General features: G+C 47.9%; 3 protein-coding genes across 10 annotated transcripts; 1 reads left to right on the forward strand and 2 right to left on the reverse strand.

Moving 5' to 3' along the window:
- The first annotated feature begins 4266 nt into the window (after positions 1 to 4266).
- On the forward strand, positions 4267 to 11317 carry LOC112317216 (G patch domain-containing protein 4). 3 transcript variants are annotated; one of them, XM_045204835.2, is made up of 9 exons: positions 4277 to 4349; positions 4937 to 5016; positions 6776 to 6911; positions 7379 to 7452; positions 7547 to 7639; positions 7740 to 7826; positions 9302 to 9393; positions 9646 to 9696; positions 10100 to 11317. In XM_045204835.2, the coding sequence occupies exons 3-9, from the start codon at positions 6830 to 6832 to the stop codon at positions 10884 to 10886; spliced, it is 1266 nt and encodes a 421-aa protein (XP_045060770.2). In that variant the 5' UTR covers positions 4277 to 4349; positions 4937 to 5016; positions 6776 to 6829; the 3' UTR covers positions 10887 to 11317. The 3 variants fall into 3 exon arrangements, with proteins under 3 accessions (XP_024430059.3, XP_071075839.1, XP_045060770.2); XM_024574291.3 differs by lacking the exon at positions 4937 to 5016 and having other exon boundaries at positions 4267 to 4349; XM_071219738.1 differs by lacking the exons at positions 4937 to 5016; positions 7740 to 7826 and having other exon boundaries at positions 4267 to 4349.
- Positions 11318 to 11501: 184 nt separating this feature from the next.
- Positions 11502 to 14124, reverse strand: NAXE (NAD(P)HX epimerase). Of its 2 annotated transcripts, none has more exons than XM_024571062.3 (6): positions 13898 to 14124; positions 13708 to 13816; positions 13472 to 13582; positions 13279 to 13392; positions 12241 to 12388; positions 11502 to 11910 (listed from the first exon to the last, which is right to left on the reverse strand). In XM_024571062.3, exons 1-6 carry the CDS (start codon positions 14077 to 14079, stop codon positions 11708 to 11710), a joined length of 867 nt encoding a protein of 288 aa, XP_024426830.2. In that variant the 5' UTR covers positions 14080 to 14124; the 3' UTR covers positions 11502 to 11707. The 2 variants fall into 2 exon arrangements, with proteins under 2 accessions (XP_024426830.2, XP_053771617.1); XM_053915642.2 differs by having other exon boundaries at positions 11710 to 11910; positions 12194 to 12388.
- A 3322-nt stretch (positions 14125 to 17446) lies between these two features.
- On the reverse strand, positions 17447 to 27921 carry TTC24 (tetratricopeptide repeat domain 24). Of its 5 annotated transcripts, none has more exons than XM_071219776.1 (8): positions 27871 to 27921; positions 22976 to 23685; positions 22568 to 22771; positions 21945 to 22073; positions 21685 to 21797; positions 21269 to 21341; positions 19950 to 20044; positions 17447 to 18576 (listed from the first exon to the last, which is right to left on the reverse strand). In XM_071219776.1, the coding sequence occupies exons 2-8, from the start codon at positions 23679 to 23681 to the stop codon at positions 18436 to 18438; spliced, it is 1461 nt and encodes a 486-aa protein (XP_071075877.1). In that variant the 5' UTR covers positions 23682 to 23685; positions 27871 to 27921; the 3' UTR covers positions 17447 to 18435. The 5 variants fall into 5 exon arrangements, with proteins under 5 accessions (XP_071075877.1, XP_071075878.1, XP_071075876.1 ...); XM_071219777.1 differs by lacking the exon at positions 27871 to 27921 and adding an exon at positions 26848 to 26913 and having other exon boundaries at positions 17447 to 18517; XM_071219775.1 differs by lacking the exon at positions 27871 to 27921 and adding an exon at positions 26848 to 26913.
- Positions 27922 to 27929: the final 8 nt, after the last annotated feature.

Here is a 27929-nt window from a genome sequence, read left to right on the forward strand (position 1 = left end):
TGTTCTAGCACCATTTGTTGAAAAGACTAATCTCTCCCCCATTGAATTGTCTTGGCATACTTGTTAAAAATTAATTGCACATAAATGGATGGGTTTATTTCTGGATTCTCAATTCTCTTCCATCTACCCTGTGCCAGAACCATAGTCTTGACTGCCATATTTTTGTAGTAAGTTTTGAAATTGGTAAGTGTTAATCCCCTAACTTTTTCTTTCAAGATTGTTTTGGCTTTTCAAAGTCCTTTGCATTTCCATATGAATTTAAAATTTAAAAAATTTTAAAATGTATTGATGAGATCTCTCATCAGAGATGAGATCTCTCTCTCTCTGATGAGAGAGAGAGAAAAGTCAACTTGTTTCACTTATTTATCCACTCATTGCTTGATTCCTATATGTGCCCTGACCCAAACAGTGCTCCAACCAATTGAACTGCCAGCCAGGGCCTCCATATAAATTTTAGAATCAGTTTGTCAACTTATGAAAAACCCAGCTGGGGTTTTGATAGAGATTGTATTGAATCTGTAGAATAGTTTGGAGATTATTGTGATCTTAACAATATGAAGTCTTCCAAACTATGAACAGGGGTATCTTTTCATTTATGTAGACCTTCTCTGTAATTTCTTTCAATGACACTTTGTAGTTTTCAGTGTATATCTTATACTTTTTAAAAAATTTTATTTATTTATTTTTAAAGAGGGGGAAGAGTGGGAGAAAGAGAGGGAGAGAAACATCAATGCATGGTTGCCTCTCGTGTGCCCCCTACCGGGGACCTGGCCCACAACCCAGGCATGTGCCCTGACTGGGAATCAAACTGGCAACCCTTTGCTTTGCAGTCCAGTGTTCAATCCACTGAGCCACACCATCCAGGGCACTTCTTTTGTTATACTTTGTTAAATTCCTAAGTATTTTATTCCTTTTTATTATGCTACTGCCTAAGAATTTTTAACATAGATGGGCTATTACTATAGGTATGTAACATTTTTACCTGCTTTTTTCATTTCAATTATATCATAGACATTTCCCCCAAGCTATTAAGGCTCCTTCTTCAACATCATTTTAAAAGTCTAGCCAGCTCATGTCAGTCTGAGGCCAGGTGGTGGAAAAAATAAAAAATAAATAAAATAAAAGTCTACATATTAGTCCATTATATGGTTATACTATAATTTATTTAGCCATTCACTTGTTATGAGATATTTAGGTGCTTTACAACTTCTCCATTTTATAAATATTAACATGCATCTTGCTATGTCTACATTTCAAATTATTTCCTTATAATTATTCATGTATGCTGTTCTCTTGTAATGGCTTTTATTCCTACTCTTTGTGAGGAGGTATGAGATCCCAAGAAACTTTAAATTCCTTGAGGCCCATTCCTCTTCTTTTGCAAATCCACGTAATCCCCAGCGTTAGGCCTGCAGCTCCTTCAGGAAACTCCCAGGGTCCTGGACTAGGTCAGGTACTTCTCATCTTACTTCCCACAACACTGCGTCCTGAAGTTGCCATAGCCCTTGTCACTCAGTGATCGTTATACACACCCCCACAAGATCGTGAGGCGCAACAGAAAACCAAGGAAACGTGTTTACACCTCTAGCCCTTGGTCTATAGGAGGCCCTTAGTAAATGTTCATTGAGAGAGTGAGTCAGGAGTTCAAGGTCCTAGACCAGACTAGGAATCTTGAGACAAAGAACTATGGCCGGGGTTTTGGAATGGCCTGCCAAGTGTGCCACACAAAAACTGTGGGCTGGAAAGGGCCCTGAGGTTGCCTCATCCAGGAGTTTTCAATTCTTCTTTTATGACCACAGTGCAACATATAATATTAAATAGATAAGTAGATAGATAGCAGAGATAGAGGGCAAGATGGTGGAAATAGAAGAATTGCGGAATTTTCTCTGTGGCCCAAGATACCACAATGAAACCAAATTGTAAAAAGGATTGATTGGTCCTGGCTGATGTGGCTCAGAGGACTGAGTGCCAGCCTGAGAACCAAAGGGTCGCCGGCTTGATTCCCAGTCAGGGCACAAGCCTGGGTTATGGGCCTGATCCCCTCCCCAACCCACCCCCCTGGTTGGGGGGTGCTTGAAAAGCAACCACACAGTGATGTTTCTCTCCCTCTTTCTCCCTCCCATCTGCTAAAACTAAATAAATAAAATCTTTTAAAAAAGCTAGTCTATTATTCCAATTGTATAGACCAAGGAAAAGGTGCTCTTGAGCAAGAGAGTGACTTGTTCAAGGTTACACAATTAGGGGTTGAGAGGGGAAAAGGACTCAGTTCTGACTCCCATTCACAGAATGCTCCTCTATTCAATAATCCAGCCTCTGAGGAGGACCTTTAAAGCACCTCAGATCCCTTCTGCAATCACCTAAAATTCCACTAACCAAAATCTGTTGGTTAGTATTATCCCTATGTAGCATATTTTCAAAGTAAAATTAATTCAATGGAAAAAATTTTCAAAGTTTTATGGGTGTAAGGGAGTATGACACACTGAGCAACTGTGACAGAGCTTTAGAGTCAAACCTCAGTTCCTTTCTTTCTTTTTTTTTTTTTAACTTTTAGAGAGAGGGCAAAGAGAGGGAGAGATACATTGACTGGTTGCCTCTCACATGCTCCCAACTGGGGACCTGGCCAGCAACCCAGGCATGTGCCCTGACTGGGAATCAAACTAGTGCCATTTTGGTTCACAGGCCAGTGTTCAATCCACTGAGCCACACCAGCCAGGGATAAACCTCAGTTCTTGAATATCTCCTATCACCAACAGTTCGGTTCTCAACCAAGTTGTTCATGGGGGGAAAAACGTCTCAGTTGTCAAACAAAACTTCAGTATTTTACCTGACAAGTCTTTCATGTTGATGCGCATATGATCAGTCACGCATCTCTCAGGCAACAGAGGAGAGAATGCACGAGTATGAGTATGATTCGGTTTTCAAACAAATCCCTTCTTGAACAGCCTTCAGGAATGAATTAAGTTCAAGAACATAGGTTCCACTGTACTATGAAATGGCGATTTTCCTTTCTGGAGTGCCTAGGGAGCACTAACTTACTGTAAATACTGATAGAGGGAGGCAAATGACGGATACTTTTTTCAGGTTTCAGTCCTTGGGTGGCTCAGTGAAGCCTAGGGGATAGGGGCATGTGTAACCTCTCTTGCTGACTTCTTCGCCATATCTTCCTCCCCTTCCCTGCTCAAGCCAGTCCAAACCCCTCAGTCTGGCTTGCGCTGCGGGATCCGACAACTCTCTCCATGCCCCTCCCCCAATGTCCTCCAGTCTCACTCAAGATCCCAACTTCCCCTGAATAGATTGGGTACTCCCCAAGTCTGGGTTGCTATCTTATGCATATTTTTATCACCAGTAGCAAAAGGGCAGGTCCTGGTGAAACTGGAAAAGCCAGAAAAGCTGGCATTCATGCTACCTGTCACCTACCAGACCCAATAAGCATAGACAGGGATTGAATCTTTATGGCGCTTTATGGAGATGGCCAGCAATCTGAGAAGACAAGAGGGTTTGTACCCTAACAGATTGTCTTAAATTCCATTTTAAACAGACCCTTTTTATAAGGAGAAGAAAAATGTAGATAAGAGGCTTGGAATTCAGGGAAAAGGTTAATCAGATAAAAGCTGCAGCATTCCTGCACCCGTGTCATGGGCTGTAGACAATGACTCATGTTCCATCTTGGCTGCTTGAAGTCCTCCTGAGGCACAGAGGTGGAAGTGCTAACAGTCCCCCAGCGTCAAGGTGGGTCAGACTTTCAGTTCCTAAACAACAGCTTTTTACATGCCCTGATCACTACGCTTATTAGCTATTATCTGAAACTAAGAATTTTCCAACATTTGAGTCCACATCACTGGCACACAGAGGTGAGTCAAAAGTGTTTGATGAACCACTGAAACCTATCGTCTCTAGGCTTTGATCAATAACTGTACCAGCAGGGGAAGTATTGACCCCTCCGGAAAAGTTCACCTCAGAGGTGCTACCTCCTTCTCTGCCTCCACGGGCACTCTCAGCGCTTTCCCTGGGAGTCTTCCTTCCTCAGATTCGTGCCCAGGACTGTTTTTGGCATCCCGCGAGGGCCCGTCAGGACACAAGGGCCTTGGTCTTTCAGGGACGCAGAGAGTGGGACACCTCTGGGACCTCCAGAAAAGGACACTCTCGGGGGCCGAGTTTCTTCCGCAAACACACCAGCAATTGGGCCCCCCGCCTGCTGCTTCTCCTGGGAGGACCGGGACTCTGGGTCCTGTGTTCCTCTCTATGGTTTTCACAGGCTAGAAGGGCCGAAAGGACCCTTCCGGGAACATGGCGGCGTAGCGCTCAGACCTGGCACATGTGTCGCCGAGAGGGTGGTGAGGTGACTGAGGGTAAGGGGCTTCTGTCTTGTGAGGTGGCAGGTGGTGCACCAAGCAAGGCTGCGGAGGGAGGGCTGGAGTTTAGACCTCAACAGGAAGGAGGCCGAGGGAAAAGTTGTAGTCGACTCTTTAGAACCTCAGTAAAAAGAGTGGCCCTGGGCCGCTCGAGAAAACGGGGGGGAGAGACAGCTCCTGGACGTGTGCTCGCAGCCTTCACCAGACTGCCGCGCAGAGCCTGGGGCCTGGTTGCTTTTGTCCTCAGGTTAGGGTCCATTGTTAAGTCCGTCGGAGCAGCTCCCCCCCACGCCATTCGGTTCGGCAAATGACGCGCGGACGCTGTCTCGGGTGCGCTGGGGCTGGGCAGAGAAGGCCTCTCTGACTCCCCGTCCGGGGCGCAGTGTTGGAAGTACCGCGACAGGGGACAGGCAGTGTGAGGCTTACAACAGCAGTCACAGAGAGCCGGGAGAGACTGCGGGATGTGTGATGGCCGTGACACCAGTTCTGGGATGCCCGAGATCCTGGCGCCGCTACTCGCCAGTCATTTGATTTGGACGAGTAACTAAACCTCTCAGTGCCATTTCTTCGTTTGCGAATTACAGTAATACCACGTCCTAAAAGGGCTGTTGGTGGATGAAATGAGATCATCAGCGTCAAGCAATTAGCAACAGGCTGTCATCAAGTACGTGTGTATAAGGATTTGCATCAAGTAAAATGCAATAAGTAATAATACTGTTACTGAAGTCTGGGGACTGAAAGATCAGGGATAACTTCGGAGAAGAGGCAGAGTTTTGAGGTGACCGTAAAGGCCTCATGGTTTGAATTTTAATTCTTTTTAACAGTATCAAGTAGCAAGATAGGGCCACTTCTTCACTCAGTGCTTTTCTGTTGGGACTCTCAAGGTATCACCTAGGTTGACAGGTGATTGCCCTTCACAATAGAAATATGAACCAAAATGTGAGTCGTTTTTAGTCTGCCGCTCAGCAAAGGTAACATATAATGTTTAGAAGGGGTGACTTAATGATGTGTTTGATTTTTTTAAAGCATACTTATTAGACCTTCCTAAACTCACATGAAAGTTTTACCTTCAGAGCTGTCATTTTGGGAGGCAACGGGGTTACTCTAGTAGTGTCATTCGTTGTTCAGCTTTAAAAATGGTCTGCAGTGCCTGTAATAAGTTATCTTAATACAGGTTAACTTTAGTGAGTCAGGTCAGCAGTGGTAGTAGTTTTGAATGTCTTGTGTGATAAGCCATCTTAACCATTTCAGAGGCAAATCTGGTGTGTAAGTTCAATAATGCCATTTTGGAGTCCAAAAGGAGGAACAGCAGAGTGACTATTAAAAAATGCAGTTAGCCCTGGCTGGTGTGGCTCAGTGGATTGTCAGCCTGCAAACCTACAGGTCACCGGTTTGATTCCCTGTGGGGACACATGCCTGGGTTGTGGGCCAGGCCCCCAGTTGGGGGTGTGTGAGAAGCAACCGATTAATGTTTCTCTCACACATCAATGTTTTTCTTCCTCTTTCTCCCTCCCCCTCTCTCTGATAGTAAATAAATAAAATCTTTTAAAAAATTAAATTTTAAAATGCCATTAGTTGGGGATGTGATAGAGAGAAAGACACTTTAGAGTCAAGCAACCTAGGCTTATATTCCAGCTCCATCTCTAACTAGCTGTGTAACCTCAGGCAAGAAACACAGGCTTTGTCTCCTCATTTGTAAAATAAGGATAACTTGACAGGACTGTCAGGACTAAATAAGAATATAGTATGTGTTATACAGCTACTACGCATCAAATGCTCAGTAAGAGTACCCTTCTTAAGCTGGACAATTTCAGGAGGGGTGCCCCAACAAGGGTGAAGGACAGTGGCAGTGGGGAAGAGGTGCGTAGCCCCCACACCAAGAGGACGTGTAACTACTATGGCACAGGTATAGGATATGGGCTCTATTAAGTACTGTTATAACTCAGGTTAGCAAACATCTCATTGCTTTGTTTTTACATGGCAGATGTTCTCCTGTAGTGGTGAAGAGCTGGGGACTCTCAGACAAGCTACCTAAGTTTCGGTTCTGTACACATAAGCTGCATGACCTTGAGCAAATTATCTAACCTCTTTAGGCCTCAGTTTCTTCATTTGTAAAATAGGGATAATCATACTCTCCTGAATGTAAAGTTCAAGGAATCTTCCTGGGTTGGGAAGATTAAATGACAATCCATGTAAGGCCTTAGCACAGCCTGCCATGTGGTGGGTGAGCTCTCCATATGTGTAGGTATTATTAATAATGCCTTTTGACATGTTGGTGTTGACCTCTTTGTGGTCAGACGGGAAGCTCCCCACGGACCAGGCCTCTGAACCTGTCTCTGCCTCAGGCTCAGGAAATAATTCTTATAAAAGCAATCAGGGTGGATTTGATGTATGATGTGGCCCTTTCTCCTTCCTCTTAAAAGGATAAGTGACCTCTTCTTTGATGAGGACCTGAAGACAGTTACTCTTTTTTCACCATGAGTGTCATCACCCCAGAGGTCAAGAGTCGTGGGATGAAGTTTGCCGAGGAGCAGCTGCTAAAGCAGGGATGGACTCAAGGTGATCCCCATGGGGCACCTTCCACATCACCCCAATTCACTGCCCACCCTCAGCCCAGGGGAGGGGCATCATCCTGGATTATTTCTACGCAGTCCATTCAGTTGGAGGAGGAAAAGCTAGCTGAAAGGGAAATTTGCAGAAGAAAATTTGACATTTACGGAGAAGGAGAGAAGAGGAAGAAATTTGACAATAGATAGTAAGAAATAAGTGGTTGGGAGGGCTGGGACAGAGGAGAAGAAACATGACCTCTACCCCAAAGGAATTAATGAAGAAAAAGAGCTTGGCTCCAGATAAAGGCAGGGGGATTGCATGGAGAGGTGCTAGAAAGAACTACTGGGAGGGCTTCCAAAAGAGACAGAGTTTGCCCAATGGTAGATGTGTGGAATGGCAAGGAGTGGCATGTGCTGGGGTACCTTGTGAGGATATGGGCAAGCAGAATAAGCTAAGTCACTCACTGTCTTCTGCAGGCAAAGGCCTGGGCCGGAAGGAGAATGGCATCACCCAGGCCCTCAGGGTGAGGCTAAAGCAGGACACTTACGGGGTAAGACTGGGCAGGCTGAGGGGGTATGAATGGCAGAGGGGAACCCTTGAGGACAGGGCGGCAGGTTCAGAGTTCATACTTATTCCTTTGGCAGGTGGGACACGACCCTTCCAAGGAGTTCACAAATCACTGGTGGAATGAGCTCTTCAACAAAACTGCAGCCAACTTGGTAGTCGAAACTAGACAGGTATGAACTCTAATAGATGGCACATGAAACATGAAGGCCTGGGTCATGTGGAGGTGAGGGAGCCATGGTATGTCATCAACTCATTGATGCTTCCCCACAGGATGGAGTACAGATAAAGCACCTTTCTAAGGAGACCACCCGTCATAATCATCCCAAGCCCAACTTGCTGTATCAAAAGTTTGTGAAGGTATTAGAGGTTGGGGGTGAGAGGGTCCATCCTTTTTTTCCCTTCTCTGGGGCGTGAACAATTGCCCTGTGTGCCCTACCTATTCTCAGGACCATCCTAAGATAGTGGGATTCTGCAACTAACCTTGCTGTTGCTTAATTAGACTGCCCCAACCGTAGGCAAGAATTGAGATCTTCAGGTTACATGTACCCCTACCTTCAGCTGAGGGCAGCGACAGAGTGGGGCAGGGAGGGGATGCCCAATTCAAAGGGTTTAGAAGTCAGAGAACGGACAGATTATCTGATCCATCCTTTTTATTTTGCACATGTGGCCAAAAGGGGGGGAGAAGGGCTTGCTGAAGAGCCCACAGCTTGCTAGTAATGGCAAACAGGACTAGAACTCGGGTCTTCAGACTCCCACCTACTAGTACACCAATAGAAGGGAGCTAATATTTACTAGTCACCTATTATGTGCCAAGGGCTCTACGTGGTAACTGGCAAATCTTTTCCATTTCTGTTCATCTTTGTGGCCACCTTCCACCCCAGACCGTCACCATCTCCTGCCTAATTTCTTCTATGGCCTCATAACTAGACTCATCACTTGTAATCTCACCCCACACTCCAATCAGTTCATCTTCCACAAAGCATCCAGAGTGTTCTGAATTCATTGTGTCACTGACTCCTCCTTGACTTAGTATGACACAGGCTGAATTTATCAGACTGGCTCATATGGCCCTTCAAGCTTTGTCCCTGCCGACTTCTCTAGCCCCACCCTCTTGCCACGTCTCTCGGGATTTCTATACTTTAGCCAGATGGAATCATTGTTAAGTTAGCATGTTCTTTCACCTTCAAGTTTTTGTACATGCTATCCCCTCTGCCTGGGACATTCCACTCCCTTTCCTCCTTTACCTGATTTTTTCTTATCTCCGAGAGCTCAGCTACTTCTAGAAATTATTCCCCAAACCCTGAAGTCTGAGCAGGTACCACTCCTCTAGCCCAGGCAAACTTTCATTGTAATTGTCTATGTTCTGCCCTGCTTCTTTCCCCTCACCATGTAGGTTCCATCTGGGCTGGACACATCTCACCCGCGTTCCACTCTGTATCCCCAGCCCTTGGCCCACAGCAGGTTCTCAATCTGGTCAAATAAAGTACTTTGCATAGGTGTTCGGGGGCTGGGGAAGTGCCATCTTTATTGTCAGTCACTAAGGACCACAGTGACCACCAGGGGGCACTTGTCCCACTGTGAAGACCTGATGGCCCCACAAGCCAGGGAGGCTAGCACTCCCCATCCCCACAACCCCCACAACCCCCTCCTGTCCAAGTTGAAGTATACAGTTTGGTGCACCTCTCCATGGGTCTGCAAGGAACAATACTAGGGGGTGGTAAATTTGTGTGTATGGTTATGATTGCTGGGGGAGGGGAGTTCCAGGAAGGAAGAGGGATGGCAGTGGTGTTGAGTGGTGTTGAGCTTGTCTACGTCATGATTCCTCCTCCTAGATGGCCACACTGACTTCAGGTGGGGAGAAGCCAGACAAGGACTTGGAAAGCTGCAGTGATGGCAACAACCAGGGGCCTCAGCCTCCAAAAATGTGAGACTTCATTTTAGTGCTGGGGATAGGTAGATGCGTCAGATCTCAAGAGAAAGGACCAAGTCTAATGCTTGACTGTGGGCTTCTTCAGGGTGGAACTGTGTTGTACTAATCTTTGTATCCCTTGTACCTAGAAAAGTACCAGGTCCTGACAGAAACTCAGTGTTGAAAGAATGTTTTAGAGGGGAGGAAAGGTCAAGCTTTTCTACCAGATGTTTGTAATTCCTGATTTCTCCCCCAACCCCCTAACAGTCTGACTGATGAGATGTTGCTCCAAGCCTGTGAGGGGCGAACAGCACACAAGTAAGTAAGAGTTAGCTCCTGGGTTCCCTTTTCTCCCCGTCATAAGCCTACCCCAGATGATAGCCTGTGCCACTTTTTAAAAAAAATTAATCTTTATTTTTTTCTATTGCCATTTAGTCCCCTTATACCCTACTCCCCCCCAGTAATCATCACATTGTTGTCCATGTGTCCTTTTTCCTTTTTGCTCAGTCCCTCCACCCCTACCCTTCCCCCACCCCCAGGCCACTAGCTATGAGTGCCACTTCTTGACTCTCTTTCACCCCAGGGAAATGATTCATACTATCCGCCCATCTCTGAAGCTGCTTGAAGATAGACAGCTCCTCCCCTACCAATTTCCCCTGCAGTCTCAAGAATTAGGCCTATTTTTCCCAAGATCCTTCCTCTGACCTCAGCCCTATTTCAGGGCTGCCCGTCTTGGGATTACGATGAAGGCTAAGCTTGCTCGGTTGGAGGCCCAGGAGCAGGCCTTCCTGGATGGGCTCAAAGGCCAGGACCCTGGGACCCCTCAAATGCAGTGTGAGTGCAAGCCCCTCAAAAAAAAGAAAAAGAAAAGGAAGCAGAAAGAGGAAGAAGAGGCAACAGCAACAGAAAGGAATGCAGAAAAGGAATACCCAGATCACACAGACCAGAGCATCAGGAAAAGCAAGAAGAAAAGACAACATCAAGAAGAAAAGGTCACAGGTAAGAGAGGGGAAATAACTGTAGTGGATGAGGAAGAAGCCACAGGAACAAGAGAGCTTGGGGAACTGAAGAGCAGAGAACAAACTGATCAGTGCCCCAGGAAAAGGAAGAAAAAGAAGAGGCAGCACCACGAGGAGAAGCTGAGGGTCTTAGATAAAGAATGGAGAACAGAGTTAGAGAGCCGAGCTCACACTGATCCATGCAGCAGAAGCAAGAAGCAGCAGCATGAGGAGGAAGACTTGAACACAGGGGATAAAGAAGGTGAGGCGGCTGTTGTAGATGGTGGGACCAGGGAAGCAGAAAGCAGAGCATGCAGTAACAGGAAAAGCAAAAGCAAGAAAAGACAGCATGAAGAGGATGTCTTGGCTATAAGGAATGGACATGAGGATGGCAGCACTAGGGAGAGCTCAAGCAGCGGAAGGAAGAGGAGGCAGCAGCAAGCAGAGGAGGAAAGAGCCAAAGTCAGCACTGACCAGAGAGCAAAAAACAAAAAGAAGAAGAGAGACTGAAGGGTCAAGTCAGGGTAGGGGTCCATGGATTTCCTTTTAGTTGTTGAAGCCAGAGACCTGAGCTGATGCAGGTCTCCTGAACCCTCCCAGTGAGGAGCCCTTCCGAAGGAGAAAAGTGAGCTCTGGAATACCAGCCTGCTGAAAAGGACAGAGGTATCACTATACCTTAGTTGAGGGAGTGGGCATCTTCTCCTTTGCAGCTTCTGACAAGTGCCAGTAGGAGCCAAGGGACAGGGAATGCTGAGGGTTGTGGGAACAGGAGTGCAGATACCCTTTGAATGGGTATCCCTGCTAAAAGAAGCTGGAAATGTAGACTTATGTGGTATGTCCTGGGCTGTGTGGGGTGGGTTATGAAGCCAAGTAGGTCTACGGGCTGGTTTCTAACACTATGGCAAATAATTCAATAAATGTCAGTTTGGGCTCCTACTCTATGTCTTGATGAAGAGTCTCCTTGGAGGCCTCTGAAGAAATTTCTTCTGTTAATCTCCTGTGGTCTTGCTACACTTAAATAGAAGGGGAAAGCTGCGAGAACCCCGCCATCCAGTGTCCTGTCTGTGTTCCTAATGGGTAAGAATCATGTGTGTGTGTAAAGGACAAGCACCTCACTTGGGAGCCTTTTTCAGCATCTGAAAGTACATTTTTATTGCCCCCAAATGCCACAGCAACCTCTCGTTTGGTCTGCTTCCCCAGAGAAGACATGGTAACTCCACTGTTGTCTGTCATCCATTAACTTTTGCTCCCAGAAGAGCTCTCAGGTCTCCACAGTTCTGGGAGAGAGAGGCACTAAATCTTTGTTGGCAAGAACACCCACCCACCTTCTCTCAGTGCAGACGATACACACACTCAGTGTCAGGGTACTGTGGCAGATTCAGCTGGTACTTCTTTTCCAGAGCAGGTGGCACGAAACGACCCCCCAGGTAGTGGTAGCGACCAGTAAACAGAGTGGCAGACTTTTTGGGTGCCGTCAAGGAGATGAGCAAGTCTGGCTGGATCCCTCCAGGATTTCCCTTCTCCACATCCCATCCTAAAAAAAGGGTTGCATTCAGGAAGAGCAGAAGAGGCCAGATGTCCAGTCCTCTTCCAAACCTTGCTCTGTCCTAGTTCTAAAGGAATGGGAAGGACCCTTCATTCCTCCCTGAGAAACTTGCATCCTTGGAGCTCCATGTATCCCTGGGCTTGGTCTCTTAGAGCCAACATGTAAAGGGTGCTCCTGAACTCTTTGCTTCTCCACTGTGTTCTGCACCTCTAGACTCATTTTAGACTTGGTCTGAGCCTTGGGTCAAGAAATAGGACCCCTAGGTACCTACCTCAAGACAGGGCAGGGCCCCAATCCCAACCTCCTTGGACCCAGCACCTGAGGGAATGTCAATGCTGGCAATGGGCACTGTGAGTCCATTCAGGACACTCAAGACACTGCGGAATGGCTCCCGAACATCACCCTTGAAGCTGAAGCCAAAGATGGCATCCACCACCAGGTCATATAGGTCATCAATCAGTGTGGGCTGTGGTAGAGCAGGAAAAGGAAAGGATGTCAGAGCCAGCAGCAACACAAAGAGCTCTTAACAGGTGTGGGTTGTCCTCTGCACCCACAGACCATTCACAGAGGCACACATGTAGTTCTGTCTCATTCTGATCGCATTCTGAGGCCTAGAATTAAGTGTAAGTTGGTCACTGATTCAGGCCAAGCTGAATCCAGACACCAGGTTCTGCCTGCCTGCCACTGGGGAGGCCATGGTATGGGAAAGCCTGAGATTGGGAGTCAGGAGGGACAGGTTCTGGTCTCAGCTCTGCCATGATCTGGTCTGTGGCTCTGGACAAACCACTTCCTTCCCTTTGCTGCACCTTAGTCTCTTCATCTGCAAAATGTTAAAAACAAAAAACAAGCTCTTGAGTTTCCCACCCCTAAATCCATGCATCTGGAGAAAGGGTTTAGGCATTCACTTCAGTTCCTAAGAGGGGCAGATAACGTGTTTACTATATCGTAGGGGAAGAGGAAGGACTACAGAGTAAAAGAAGCAACCAGGGCAGATGAAAGGGAAAGGAAGCATTAGAGGCAGTGTTGGGAACGCACAGAGCACACCTGGCGGCGGAGGAGAAAGCTCTGAACACCGCGTCTGTTCAAATAGCACACGTTGGGCACCTTCGGTGCCAGGCACCATTCCTGCCCTCTAATAAGAGTTCGATATCTAGAGCAGGGGTGTAATTTTAGGACTGTACAAATGTAACTACTTCTTAACTGTTAAGGAGTTGAAATTACATTCGGCCCTTTGAAGGCACCTGCAAGGCTGATGTGGCCCCAATCAGTTTGACACCCCTGGTCTAGAGGAAGATAAGCAGATGAAGAGCAGGACACTGTTACTGTGGAGGAGGGCACTGAACCGGAGGTACCTACCTCTGGGGGCATTTCACCAAGGAAAGGGATGTCCATTTTCTGACACTGGGTCACCAGTGCACTGAAGAGTGGCTTGTTAGGCCTTTTGGGGTAATGGATGGTTGGCTGGTAGCCCTAGGAGGAAAGGTAAGAGGTAATTCATGCCCAGCTCCCAGAAACCGCATAGCCTCTCCACAGCCCTTCACATACTCACAAAGAGTTTGAGGTGTCGCGCACAGACCAGGCCATCTCCTCCATTATTCCCGGGGCCACAGATGACCAGAACTGCAGGGGGGTTCCTGGGCATGGACGTGGGAGGATACGCCTGAAGGCAGAGTCATAGGGGATTCAGAGGAGCTTCGGGCCGTCACAGCCCGGGCTTGGCCCGGCTGTCCCTCCCCCTCCATTGTGCCTCGGCCAAGGAGACAGCTTAAGAGTTGCACCACTGACCTTGGCAATGGCTGTAGCACAGCTCAGCCCAGCCAGCTCCATAAGTTGGTCCACGCTGAACTGGTACTCGTTAAACAGCTCCTCGTCCACAGCCTGAGCCTCCTCCTGGCTGAGGAAACCCTCTGCTCAGGGGCTCCCTCCTGCGACAGCCGTCCGCCCAGGGCCTGCACCCCACGGGAGCCCCGCCTACCTCAAGTACCTCACCGCGGCGCTAGCCATAACCTCGGGGTCCCCGCGGCCCCCCGAGCGCAGCCGCTGCGGCCCCCACCAGGTGGGTCCCGCGCGACAGATGTTGGCCTGAGCTCTGACGTGGGGCAGGTGCGAGCCCGCCACCAGCAGCCCAAGCCCCAGCAGAGACCGCAGACGGGACATTCAACCCGCGGCCGTGCGCGCCTCCGACCCGGCCGAGCCGCCGTGGCGCAGGCGCCGCGCTTCGTCCCCGCCCCCACGAAGCGGGCGGGGCACCCGGAGTCAGAATCGTTAGTGGGCTCCCAGGCGCTTTGCTGTGCCTTCGGGGTGAGGCCTCTGTTCTTGCACCTTCGGTTACAGCCTGGACGCCAGCCCTCCTTTCCCAAGAGTAGTTACCTATTGGCTCACATTTCCAGGTGGAGCAAAGTGCTTTGCTCGCAATCGCCCTTCAATAATAATTCTTAAAGTTTAGCATAGAATTTAGCCCGGGTTCCTGCCCCTACTACTAACTAGCTGAGTAAATTTGAACACGCCAGATTTCAGTTTCCTGTCTGCAAGACGGGATGAGAGTACATTTTCATAGGGTGGTAATGCATGCAAAGCGTCGACAGAACCGGGTACGTAGGCCTCAATAAATTAAGCTAGTGGGTTTTTTTTTTATGGTATTTTAAAAAACTACTTATTTTAGAGAGAGGGAAAGGGAGAGAGGAAGAGGGAGAGAAACATCAGTGTTTCCAACTGAACAAGTGACCTTTCGCCTTGTGGGATGACGCCCAGCCAACTGAGCCACAGGAGTCAGGGCATAGCTGGTGTCCTCATACTCTGCTGAGCGTTTTATCTAACTTAGGACCCCTGTCCTCACTACATTAACTCCCCCTAACTCTATTTACCAGGATAGCACAATGTACTTCTAGTCATACAGAATACTTACCCCTTTATCAAGGTAATAATAACAGAAAATTATAGACCTCAAGAGGCTGAGTATGCCATTGTAAAAAATGTTGAAACCATACACTTTGGGCCACGATTACATTTCAAGAAAAACCTGGAGGCCTTGGCTGGTGTGGCTCAGTGGACTGAGCGCTGGCCTGCGAACCAAAGGGTCACTGGTTCAGTTTCCAGTCAAGGCACATGCCTCGGTTGTGGGCCAGGTCAGGTCCCCAGTGAGAGGTGCGGGAGAAGCAACCACACATTGATATTTCCCTCCCTCTCTTCCTCCCTCCCTTTCCCTCTGTCTGAAATAAATAAATAAAATCTTTTTTAAAAAAAAAGAAAAAGAAAAACCTGGAGAGGAAAACTAAATTCTTTACCCAACAACTTTTAAGAGTGCAAATGCACTTTTGCATAGTGAAGAAGTTGTGGAGTAACAAATCAGTTACCATCAAGGCACTAAGATAATTATCCAGGTGGAATGAAGGTCCTGTTTTTAAGCTAGATTTGTTCTTTCTTTTCTTTTTTTTTTTTTAGATTTATCCTTATTCTGTATCATGGATTGCCTTCCTGGCTAGTTCACTGCAAAAGGCAAGAACCCCTTCACCTTTTAATTTCTCCTCTGATAATCTCCTTTCTAATTATGAGGTTTATTATCTCCTATGGATGTATCCTTGGTCTCCAGCTGTGCTTGTTTTACATGTTTGTGCTGGGAAATTTAATTTATGAGACTATGATTGTGGTGGAAAACTGTTTTGTCAGACTGTGTTTATGGTCGGAAATTGAGTTTACAGTGTATATTACATTTGGATAATCTTGCCCAAGACCTTGTTAACTTTGTAACTTCACCAGCATATAAACAGCTTTACTTTTATGCGTGTTTGAGAAATTAATTTTGTGATTCTGAAGATTCATTTATAAAGCACCATGTGAAACACGTTTCTTTGACATAGATAACATTTTGAATACTTAAATGTGCCAAGTGATAACATGAATCATCTTATTTCATCTTCACAGCAACCCTGTTGTTATTCCCATTTTACAGATGAGAAGATTGAAGCTCAAAGATGTTGACAGACATGCCCAATGATACAGTGGTAGTTGTCTGTGGAGCTAGGATTCAAGCAGCTTGACCTTGAGTTCTGCATTCTTAAGTACCATGCTATACTGAACTACTTCCCCGAATGCAGAAGTAGGTCATTAAAAGCTTGTCCTTGCTGATTTCATTTTGATGAGATGTAACTATAGCATAATGACACAAAAACATCCCACCACACACACACAGGATTTATAAAACAACAAAATGAGGGCTGTCCCCAGGAAGGCAGTGCCCAAGACCTAGTCTACTTTGTTGCTGTCCTTCAGACTTTTGGAGTTTTCTGAGAAATACCTTCAAAATCAGTTTAGGAAGGGCACATGGATTGACCACCTGCTGAGCTCCAGATGCTTTACATATATTATCTAATGTAATCCTGTCAATCCCATAACATATTTTTATCCTCATGTTATAGATGAGGAAATTGAATGGCAGAGAGAAGCCAAGTAAGTTTCCTAAGATAATACAGCTATTAAATGGTAGAGCCAGTGATGGTTGATAATGAACTGGCAATACTCCTGGGTGGCAGACGCTGCTACTTGTCCCTCAGAATCCATTCTTTCTTCCTTTGATAACAAAATCCCTGCGAATTATCTGGCCACATGTAAACACTGGCTGTGCATCTAAACATTACATTTTCCAGTTTCCCATGCAGCAACTAACCATCCACATGTGATTAAACTCTGACCAATGAGATTTGAGCAGAAATGATATATGCAACTGGTAGATCATATCCTTTAAAAAATGTTTTCTTCCACTTCCTCTTTTCTTCTTAGTGGCTGGAAGGAAGGTATTATGCTGAGATGGAGCAGCCACTTAGATCATGAGATGTAAATCCCAGGTTGAGGATGGCAGAGCATCCTGCCTGGCTCCTCAAGCTCCACAGAGCCACTGCATAGGCCCTGGACTGCTTATACGAGACAAGAATAGAGTTCTCTCTGGAAAAAGGCACTGTTCTATTGGCTTGTTATAGTTGGTGAACCTGCATCCCAATCACGACATCTCGAATGCCTGACAAGATCATATACTCCATTTACATAGGGAAGATTAACAGCTGTGTCCCCAGCACCTACTTCCATACCCGGCACATAGTAGGTCCTCTAAAAATGTTTTCATGAATACTAAAAATCTCATTGTGAAGTAGCTCACAGTACAGTAGAAGCATCTTATATGACATAATCAGGGGTGGATGATCTTACGTCAATTTAAAAACAAAAATTACATTTGCTTGCCACCTGTCAAAGTGTGGCCAGGTTCTTCTTTGACAACAGAGCCAATGGTTGTATTTCTCCATTTTCTTCCATAACCCTCACCGGTTATGTATCACTTACACCTTGCAGTTTGCTTCCTTAAGATGGAACAAAAAATAAATGGCGTGCTTAAAGCAATCTGAGTGCAAAATTCATCTAGATTTTTATGATTTTCTTCCCATCTGTAGCAATCTTCCTGCTCACATCTAATTCAACAACAGTTTTGTTTTTGAAAGATTTTATTTATTTATTTTTAGAGACAGGGGAAGGGAGAGAGAAAGAGAAGGAGAGAAACATCGATGTGTGGTTGGTTGCGTCCTGCGGCCAGCACTCAGTCCACTGAACCACACCAGCCAGAGCTCAATAACAGTTTTTAGTGCCTCACCTTAGTCAAGTCTTCTAAGGATTCAACTTTGTTTTCACACTCTTGGTTCATCAATTTATGTAATATTTAATTAGATTACAAATTACAATAACACATACAACCGGCATAAACACAGTTGGTGTCAAGCACAACCAACTGTTGGTAACCAATGGCTTAGCCGGGGGAGTGGAACTGCCCGGCATTATGGAAGAAGGAACTCACTGCCTAGCTTAGAATCATGGCTTCTCCACTAGCTAGTTGTGTGATCCCAGAAGACAAGCTATGTAGCTTTTGTGCTCTCTTTTTCTCATTTGTGAAATGGGATCAAAGGAGAAAATACTTGTGAAGCACTTAGAACATGGGTGGTACGTGCTAAGTAATCAATAAAGCTTACTTAATATCATCGTTGTGGCTGCTGGCAGCAGTTGTCTTGCAGCCCATAGGCCTCAGGGGCCTACACCCAGCCTCTGCTATGTTTCATGGAGCAAGTGGGGTGCATAGGTTGGTTAAGAGGTACCTTCTATAGTAATATAATCCCATGTCCTAAATGAGAAAATAGAGGTCTGAAGAGAGTCATTGACTCCAGAGCCTCTTGGCCAAAAAGCTTTTTAGAACTGGAAAGGGCCTTAGTGATCATGAGGTTTGTATCCAGAAAGAAAGGGGAAGATTCATCATCCATTTTCCTTTTTCTTTTTACCTATTGAGTCCAAAAATCTCAGCAAGGAGCAAACAGCCTCAGTGCTGAGACTGCAAAGCCCTTTTCCAGCCTGCTCAGGAGCCCACTTGCTGACTGCGTTGTATTCCGTGTCTATACAGGGCTGAACAACCAGGAAGAGGCTTGGTCCCAGAACCTCCTCAGGTCTGTGTGTGGAGGCACCGCTGAGGCTAGCAGAGTGGGATCACATGATCATGCAGAAGCCAGATGTGGTGGGTCTCCTCTGTGGGTCCCTGCTGGGGGTTTCCCCAGGCTGTTTTAATGACCTGAAGGAGGCAGGGCAGAGCTTGCCAGTGGGAATGGCTGTGGAAAGAGCACAGGCAGCCTGCTCTGGCTCTAGTTTCTGTCACCCTCTCTGGACCTTACCTCTGCCGGTGGGCTACAGAGCAGTAGGGAGTAGACTTAAGCTGCCTATCCCCCCATTCAGTGGGACTCTCTCTTTCTCTGAGGTCTACAGTCAGGCCACACAGGAGGCAGGGGATATGCCAGGCCTCCAGAGCTGGGTGAAGGTTGTTTGGGTTGTTGTTAAAGGGCAGAGACAAAGAGGCTCAGGGCACTGGGTATTCCCAAGCACTGGACGACATCTTCCTCAACTTCAACAGTGATCACATTCCATTAAAATCTCCAAAGTCACATTCTTCCCCACTCTCTTTATCCATTCTCCAGGCCTCTTTCCCTCCCCAAGGATACACCTACTGATTTGGGGGCCACTGGGTACCAGAATGCCAGAGTACTCCATTCTGGGTGGCGGGGGGCTTGGTCTCCAAATAGGAGATGGGTCCTAGGTCCAGGACTTGGATGGAGTGGGACAGACATATTCATCACAGGCCTCTCCGAACCAAGAATCACCATGGTGGAAAAGAGAACACTTTGGGAGAACAGGAAGGGTGGGTGTCAGGGAACGTGTTGGTCACTGTACATGAAGGGTGCACCAAAAACTGTGCCCTGTGTGGGACAGGTGATTGACAACCCTGGGTCATCTAGGGCTAAACATGGGAATGATTTAGCAGTTCCAGAAGGAAACACACTGAAAAGAAAATATCAGTGAATTCAAGTCAACAAATAGCAAGGAACTCTGCTGCCAGAGTTGGAAGTCTTTGAGGGAAGACAAGCTAGAGTAAGAAACAACAAGCTAGAGTAAGAAAAGCACCGGGTACCTGGCACCTAGTGGGCTTCCAACAAACCCTGGTGCTCTAAGATGCAGTTCTAGAAGTTAGGGAAGCTGTAGAAGCAAGGGAGAAGAGGTGATTCCAGAAAGGGTTCAGGAACACTGGGCCAGAGTCTTGAAAGAGGAGCAGAAATGGGGAGAGGGCTGGTTTTGGGTGTCAGACCTGAGGTAGGAAAAGGGGGGCAGTAAGGGAAATGAGGGGTGTGGGGAGACCACTGCCCTCAGCCAGGACAGCCTACATGTACTCACGCTCCAGTCCCTGCACAAGCCAACCCAGTCACAGGGAACTTTCATGAAGCCCTCTTCCTCTTTCTCCTCATGGCCTTCCTTTAACTCTTTCTCTTCCCACCCACTCAAAGATCTATAGGGGCAGGGAACAGGGCGCAGAGCGGCACCCAGCCAGTTCCCCTCCCCCCGGGACACCTACGAGGTCCCAGCCCTCCACCCTCCCCAGCACTGCTGCAATACCTCCTAATACCCTCAGAGGTCATATCCATCCCAGAAGCTCCGCTCCACCCCACCCCACTCACCTGTGCTTCGCTTCTGCTGGGCCCCTTGCCACCCTGGCTGGAGTTCCTGCTGGGCCGGCTCCCCCTGGAGCCTGAGGCCTCCCTGGAGCTGAGGTCTGGAAGTGAAAGGGAATCAGTTTGAGAAGAATGGCTGTGGATGTGCACGTGAGTACATGCTCCCTCCAGACACAGGGCCCCGGAGACAAAGAAGTGCTAGAGAGAACGGGGCTGTGCCATGCGTCCAAGAATGAAATTTCAGGTTGAGCCCTTAGCTTTGTCAGGGCCCCACTAGTAACTATACCGTAGAGCTCAGGCTAATGGACTATCAGATGTGGCCAAAGCCTGACCACCACCCCCTTCCACTCTGGGCCTCGAGGAGCAAAGTCACAGAAAGTTGGTGGACGACTTTAGATGGAACCCATGTCCTCTGACTCCCAATCCAATCCTCTTTCTGTATCAGCCTAATTTAACTTTTGCTCACAAATTATAAATACAGTGTCCTAATCTTTAAAATAAGAGAAGACATAAAGTATATTAAATAAATATAATAAATACTAAAGTAAATTTCAATTCCTGAGATGAGAGGCTTTCCAAGGGTATCTCAGAGGGTGAGGAAGGAGACAGTTGGAGAGACATCAACCTGTTGAGAGGCCGAGAGGCAGAGAGAGGGTGAGGAGAAGAGGAGAGGAGCGTAGTGGAGACCCAAGGAGAAATGGCCCCAGAGAACCGGAGATGGGAGAAAGGGACTTCCCTGGAGCACTGCTCCCATTGTGTAGCCCTTTGGGGAACCACAGCCAAGGACTGAAAATCCACTTCTTGGTGTGGCTCAGGGTCTGTTTATTTGTTTGCTGATTTGTTTATAGAGAGGAAGGGGGAGAAACATTTATTTTTTTGTTGTTGGTCCACTTATTTATATATTCATTGGTTGATTCTTGTATGTGATCTGACTGGGGATTGAACCCACAGCCTTGGTGTAGTGGCACGCTGTCCTAACCAACTAGGCAACCTGGGCAGGATCCTCGGGGTCCTTATTTGCACTCCTTGGCCTTCACTCACTGAGCTGGTTAACAGTCAGCCAAGGCCCTGGCAAAGCCCTAGTGTTGGACACGTGCTACAATCCCCTGCCCCCATACCACCCCCAGGTAGCCTTGGGAAAATGATACGTGTACCATATGCTGGTCCAGAGGCAGGTGAACACAGGAGAGCAGTGAGGCGCAGCATCCCTGAGGACATCGGCTCTGCTTACCTCTACCCTCTCCCTTCTCCAGGTAACCTCTCCCTATCCCCAGCTCCTTGTCTTAGGTGTCATCTCACCAGGGTATGAGTTGGGTCCAGCCTACCCTGGGCCAAAAGGGTCTTCATGGCATCCGCCAGCTTGGCCACCAGCCGCTCTCGCACAGAATCTGGCTCCTTCTGGGAAGAGGGAGGATAATGGCATAATAGGGAAGGCATGGGCTTGTGGTTCTCTGGGAATTGGGGAAGAAAGAAACGGGAAAGGAGGGAGTGAAGGGGCTTTGTCTTCTTTCTCTTTTGCCCCATCCCCATGCCTTTGCCAGGGTCCTGCCCAGAACTGTGTATAGAGATAAACTCTTACTCACAATAGTGTCCCAGGACCTAGCACACAATGTGCCCAGTGTATGTTTGATGAGTGAATGAATGATGCAGAGAAGATAAGACATGAGGCAGGAATGTTAGCCGGAGAATGCCCCCTGGAAGGCTAGCAGGAACAGTTAGATTCTGGGATGGAGGGTCTCACCTGACACCGAGCCAGTGCTTCCTTATAGTACTTCAAGGCCTGATCATGCTGCCCCAGTCTGGCTGCAGCAGCCCCCAGACCCTCGCAGGCCTGCCACTGCCCCTTCATGTCTCCTGGGGAAGAGATCCTGAGAGGTCCTTTTATGGCTCCTACTCCACTAACCCTCCCCTGCAGAGGTACTTCCCACCCCAACCCCCCTTTTGCCTCCCCACAAGCCCCAAGGAATCTCCAACCACCTCTGCTAACCTCCTCATTCTCACCAGTGTCCTGGGCAGCCTGCAGAGCATGTAGGTAGCTGTCTCTGGCCGCCTTGTCGTCCCCCAGTTGGCTCAGTGCAAATGCCAGGCTGCCAAAGCTCCGACCTTGTTCCCACCGCTGTCCCACAGAGCCTGATGACAGAGCCCACCCAATTCTAAGAGAGGACCCTGGCCACTGGGGCATCAGGACCCTATCCCCGAACAACCAAGCGGGGGTTGCAGGAGTGCCATGGCTCAGCCCCAGCACACCTTCAGCTGTACCACAGAGGCCCAGACTTTCAATACTCATAACCAACTTCTCCTTGGTCCTGAGTTTTGGTCTGAATGCCTCCCCCTGGCTATTATCAGCCATCCAACAGCCCTATGAGGCAGGCAGTAAGGTATTAATAGCTCTTCCTTCTGCCCATGCTGCCTTCCCAGCCCTAGGCCTCAGCCTTTGGGCCCATAATACTCTCTCTTGTCTGGCTATCCCATCTCCTGTATCCTTAGCACTTCCCCCCAGTTCTGGGCTCCCCGATCCCATAACTAGTCCTAAAGGTCCATCCACTCTTCAGCCTTTTGGCTCCTGCTGGAACCCCCTCTTAGTCCCTTAGTCTCAATCCCATTCCCCAGCCCCTGATACTCACCATGCAGGACAGCAGCCTTCTGGTGAAACTCCTGGGCTTCCTGATAGTTGCCAAGGGCATTGTGGGCCATTCCAAGGTTTCTCAGAACTGTGGCCTTCTCCCCAAGCCCCCGGCATAAGGGCAGGGCCTGCAGGAAGGCCTCTGCTGCTAGCGGGAACAGCTGGAGCTGGGAGTAGCCCAGGCCTAGGTCATTATAGAGTTGCCCTAGAGGTAGAGGGCAAGGCCAGAGTCACTGGTAGCCAGGTCAGATGCAACTGAGGCTATACTGGTTTAGCCCTCCCACTCTTAAAGGTTCCCCCCAATTCCCTTCTCCATCCCTCAGAAATGCCTCTGCTTCCACCCCACCTCTCAGGGTATCACTAGATCTGAATCTCCCCAGATCCCACACATCTGGACCAAAGGCCTCACCCAGCAGTCCCCGCTCAGTACTCATCTCAGCAAGCCTCCGACTCTCCTCCAGCACCTGCACCACTTCACACATGCTGTGCTGCCCGCTCTTCAGCATACACACCGCCGCAGCCCCCAGTGCCAGGGCTGCAGACTGGGGCTGCCCTGCGCGAGCATATGTCCGGCCTGCTTCCTGCAGGCAGTGAGCTGCTAGTTCCGGCTGTCCCAAAGCCTGGTAGCAGGCTCCCATTTTTGCCTGGGCTTGCCCCTGGTCACCTAGTGGCTGGTAGTGGCCCAGGGCCCTGTGGTACCAGGCCAAAGCTTGAGGCAAGTTGCCCAGGGCATGGTAGGCCAAAGCCACATTGAAACACTGGTCACCATGGCACCTGCCCTGTGCCTTCTCTTCAGGTTGGGCTCTTAGGAGCAGCTCAAGGCCTCTGGCTGGGTCCCCGGTCTCCACGTAGGCAGCACCCAGATTGAAGGCACAGGCCCGGAGAATAGGGGTGTCCCTTTTTTGCGGGACCTTGGAAGCCAGGAGAAAGGCCCTCTGGAAGCTGGTCAAGGCCTCATGGTTCCGGCCAGCCAGGAGGGCCTCGTGGCCAGCCTTGGTGAGGGCTTGGATGCTGGCCTCTAGCTGTTGCCACTTTCTTTTCTTCTTTTTCTTCTTGGAGCTTGAGGGCTCGGGCTCAGGTTCTTGCAGTGTATCCTCAGGGCTGGGGGAAGACATGGTACTGACAATGGAAGCACAGGGTTCAATGCGTCACCCTTCACTTCCTCCAAAGCAGGATCCCCCTAGGGGAGTGACTTTCAACCTCCTTTATCTCATGGCACAGATAAACTAATTACTAAAATTCTGTGGCACACCAAAAAATGTTTTATATTTTTTGCCTATCTAACAAAAAAAATAGGTATAATTTTGATTCATTCACACCAGATGGTTATTGTATTGTCTGCTGTCATTTTTTAAGATTTTATTTATTTAAAGTTTTATTTATCCATTTTCAGAGAGAGGGGAAGGGAGGGAGAAAGAGAGGGAGAGAAACATTAATATGTGGTTGCCTCTCGCACACCACCCACAGGGGACCCTGCCTGCAACCCAGGCATGTGCCCTGACTGTGAATCAAACCATGGACCCTTTGGTTCGCAGGCCAGCACTCAATCCACTGAGCTACACCAGCCAGGGCTGCTGTTATTTTTTTATTTGACAATCTAGGGAAAAGAGGTCAGTGCCCCTGACTGGTTAGGTATTGCATGTTTTAAAAGTTCTTGGAACAGCCCTGGCTGGTGTGGCTCAGTGGATTGAGCATGGGCCTGGGAACCAAAGGGTCACTGGTTCAATTCCCAGTCAGGGCACATACCTGGGTTGCAGGCCAGGACCCCAGTAGGGGGCGTGTCAGAGGTAACCACACACTGATGTTTCTGCCCCTCTCTTTCTCCCTCCCTTCCCCTCTCTCTAAAATAAATAAATGAAATCTTAAAAAAATAAAATAAATAAAAATTCTTGCAACATACCAGTGTGCCACTGCACACTGTTTGAAAATGGCTGCTTTAGGGCAATTCAGTTCTAACCCTGCCTTGGTGTGAACCTCAGGGTTTCAAGAATTTCTCTCTGCCATCCCACTTCGCTTTCATCTATCCCACTGGGCACCAAATGAACTAATTCTAATGTCCTGACTAATTCTTAGTCCTTCAAAACTCAGTTCAAGTAATAGCTTCCTTTGGAAAGTCCCCTATCCTCTCCCCTGACTGCTGTGGCTCAGTGGGGTGGGCATTGTCTTGCAAACCAAAGGGTTTCAGGTTCAATTCCTGGTCAGGGCACACGCCTGGGTTTTTGGCCAGACCCCCAGTTGGCAGCTTGCAAGAGGCAACCACACATTGATGTTTCTCTCTAAAAATAAAAAAATAAAATCTTAAAAAAAAAAAGACAGAAAGTCCCCTCCCCTCAACCAACTGGCTCCTTCTGTACACCCATAGCAACATTATGTCTTTTCTGGCATTTGTCACACTGGTCAGAGTTGTTCACTTTCTTGTCTGTCTCCCCTATTGGATTTGGAGCAACTCAAAGGGCCTGGCACATAGTAGATTCTCCATAAACATTTCTCAAATGAGATAAAAAGGTTATGGAGATGGATGGTCTGATGGTTGCACAACTGCTGAGGCAGGAGACGCCATAGGAAGAACTCTGAGACTGCGATACTGTTACTGGTCAGGGGCTAGCATCCTGGTTGCCAGGAAACGCCTTTTACCAATTAGATAGATTAAATAGTAAACCCAGGCAGGGAGGAGGAAGAAGACAGGTCTCCCACGCTAACTCAGCAGTCCTGAGCCTGGTCTGATGATATTGCCAGGTGTTCCAACATCACAAGAAACACTAGGTTAGCAAGAAAGAAGGGAAGTCCTTGAAATTCTATGTAGCATCTCCACTATCTGGGAAAGAAAGCCTTGAAACTGTGCTTTCATCCCAAGGCCTGAATGTGGGAGAGGGTCCCTGGTGCCCAAAGAGGGAGCCCATAAAACAATTTTGGTTAATTGTCTACCTCTGGTCACTATCTGTTTTACAAGGGAGTCCCTGATGCTTACAGAAAAAGCCTATAAATAACTTTGGAAAGTGCCCCAATTTTAATTAACTGCCTCCTGTCATGAATTTGTTTTACAACAAGATGAACAAATAGGGTCTGGAGCAAGATAAGTATTTGGGCTAACAGACCCCCACACATACCTAAGTATGGGTAGTCACATTCCCCCAGGAAAGCTGGCACCACATTTACCCGTTAACCAATATGTAACTTTTTTCTCTTCTCCCACCAACTGTGTAAGTTCTCAGAACAAAGGACTCTCTCTTTTTTTTGGGGGCTTGGGGCACTCTTAGCTCTCTTGGCTCCTGGGCCACTGGGCCTCTGACCACCCAGCCTCAGGCTGCCTGGGGGCTCGCCACCCTGGTCTTCAGTCCCTCAACTTTTGCTGCCCTGCTTTGCCCTGAAACTTTGCCTTTCACCCCCCACTCTACCCAGTCCCATTCTCTTCCATGGGAACAGCTACTAATAAACTGATTACACGCTAATTGGTTTGCTGATCTGTAATTCTTTACATGCGTCAGCAAGAAGAACCACGTTTCTCTCGTCAACAATGCCACTTAAAATGGTTTAAAACTATATATTTTGTTATATATATTTGAATACAATAAAAATGTTTATTGAATGAATTAATGAATTGATGAATAAACTGAGCACATACAGGGTCTCTCCATCATCTCCTTCACCCTGTGCCTCCACATACACCCATCCACTCACAGTGCAGGTGAGTGGATCTAATATTAAGATATGATTCAAGTCAGTTTAACAAATATTCATTGAGCTCCTGCTACGTACCAGGAGCCATAAAAGGCACTGGAGTCACAAAGCTGAAGAGGCTATTGAATTGGCAAGAAACTAGCTTCCAGGTGTGAGGATTCTCTCTCTCTATTCCCTGCCCCCTCCACTCATCTCAAGGGGAACTTCTTTCTCCCCCATCTCCTTGGCTTTCTGCCTGCTGGCTAATTCCAGTCTCCCAACATCCTGCTCTGGTCTCTAGGGCACTCTTAGATCCAAATGCGTTTCTCTCATCAACATGTGTTTCCCCTTGGTGTCTCTCCCCTATAAAAATGGAGCCTTTTCATAAACTCTCCTCCCAAAAGACAAAGGGTGAAAAAGACCCAGGCACTGAGCTCTCAGCCCCTCCCCCCCTCCTATTCCCAGTTTTAGGAGACATAGGCAGAGGTGATATATCCTCTTATTAAAGAAACTTCCCTTGCTCCTAAGAACACTTTCAAATCCTGCTTCTTGAAGGCCCTTATCCCTGGGGCATTCCTGGCTACCTCCACCAGGTTTTGGGGCCCCAGCCATAAAACACCTTACCTCCTTCGATCTTCTCTGCAGCTGGCTTTCTGGAATGGGCCCTCTGGCTTGAATTACCTTTCTGGCTCCTTACTCAGAGCCTCCTGAGTTACCAGACAACTAGGTACCACCCTCTTCTCCTAGGGAATTCTTCGATTGACAGTTCAGGTGCCCTGTCTCAGAGCTTGGACACAGACACCTGAATTCCATTTCCATTCCTGTCCCACCATTCTCCAAACCTGCAGACACACTCTCAAGTCCTTCACCTGAAGCATGAGTCAAAGCATCATGGGCTGGTTACTAGCTGCAACTTCAAAGTACACTCATACACTCGTACACCCATACACTCATTTCACAGAGGAAGGGACCAGGCTCAGAGAGCAGGTGTGACTTGCCTGAGGTCACAGAGCAGCCTTGCAGCTGGGATTAGATTGCAGGTTTTCTGACTCTGGGCTAATTAGCCTAGGGTCATTTCCACTAACTGTGATTGCAAGCTTTAATAAAGCTTGAGCTATCCCGGAAGTGAACCCTCTCACACATGCACAAATGGTCATGCACACACACTGTTAACACACTGTACTTCTGTGTGGTAGCCTCGCAATTGGGAACAGGGTGAAAGGTTGATGGTCAGGAAAGGTCTGGAGATGGGAAGAGCCTTTCTGCCCCCAGACTCCTTTTCCCAGCTTCAGTGATCTGCAATTTCCAAGTTCTGCTTAATGAATGAGAGGACAGCAGGCCCCAAGGCAATGGGCACCTACTGCCCTAATTCACCAAGGGTGCCCGTATCAGAGAGCAAATGTCCTCATTTTCCTGAGGAAAGTCCTCTTTTAAGCAGGTAGGGCTTTGCCAGAAACAAAATTATAAGGAAATAGCCGGGCTCATCTGCATTGCCTGGCAGACTTTGCTGAGTGCTGCTGTGCTTTGCAGGAGGCAGACTCCCCCAGCTACCTGCAGCTTCTGCCCCAGGCTTGGGCCTTCCAGAGCTACATCATCTGGCCAGGACCAGTTATGCAGCTTGTTCTGTTGTTGACTCTGCACACTTACCTTAAAGGGAGAGGATGATTTGGGGAGGGGACAGGAACTGAAACTGCTCTCACTAGGGT

Source organism: Desmodus rotundus, chromosome 12 (genome assembly GCF_022682495.2).
Source record: "Desmodus rotundus isolate HL8 chromosome 12, HLdesRot8A.1, whole genome shotgun sequence".
Lineage (NCBI taxonomy): Eukaryota > Metazoa > Chordata > Mammalia > Chiroptera > Phyllostomidae > Desmodus > Desmodus rotundus.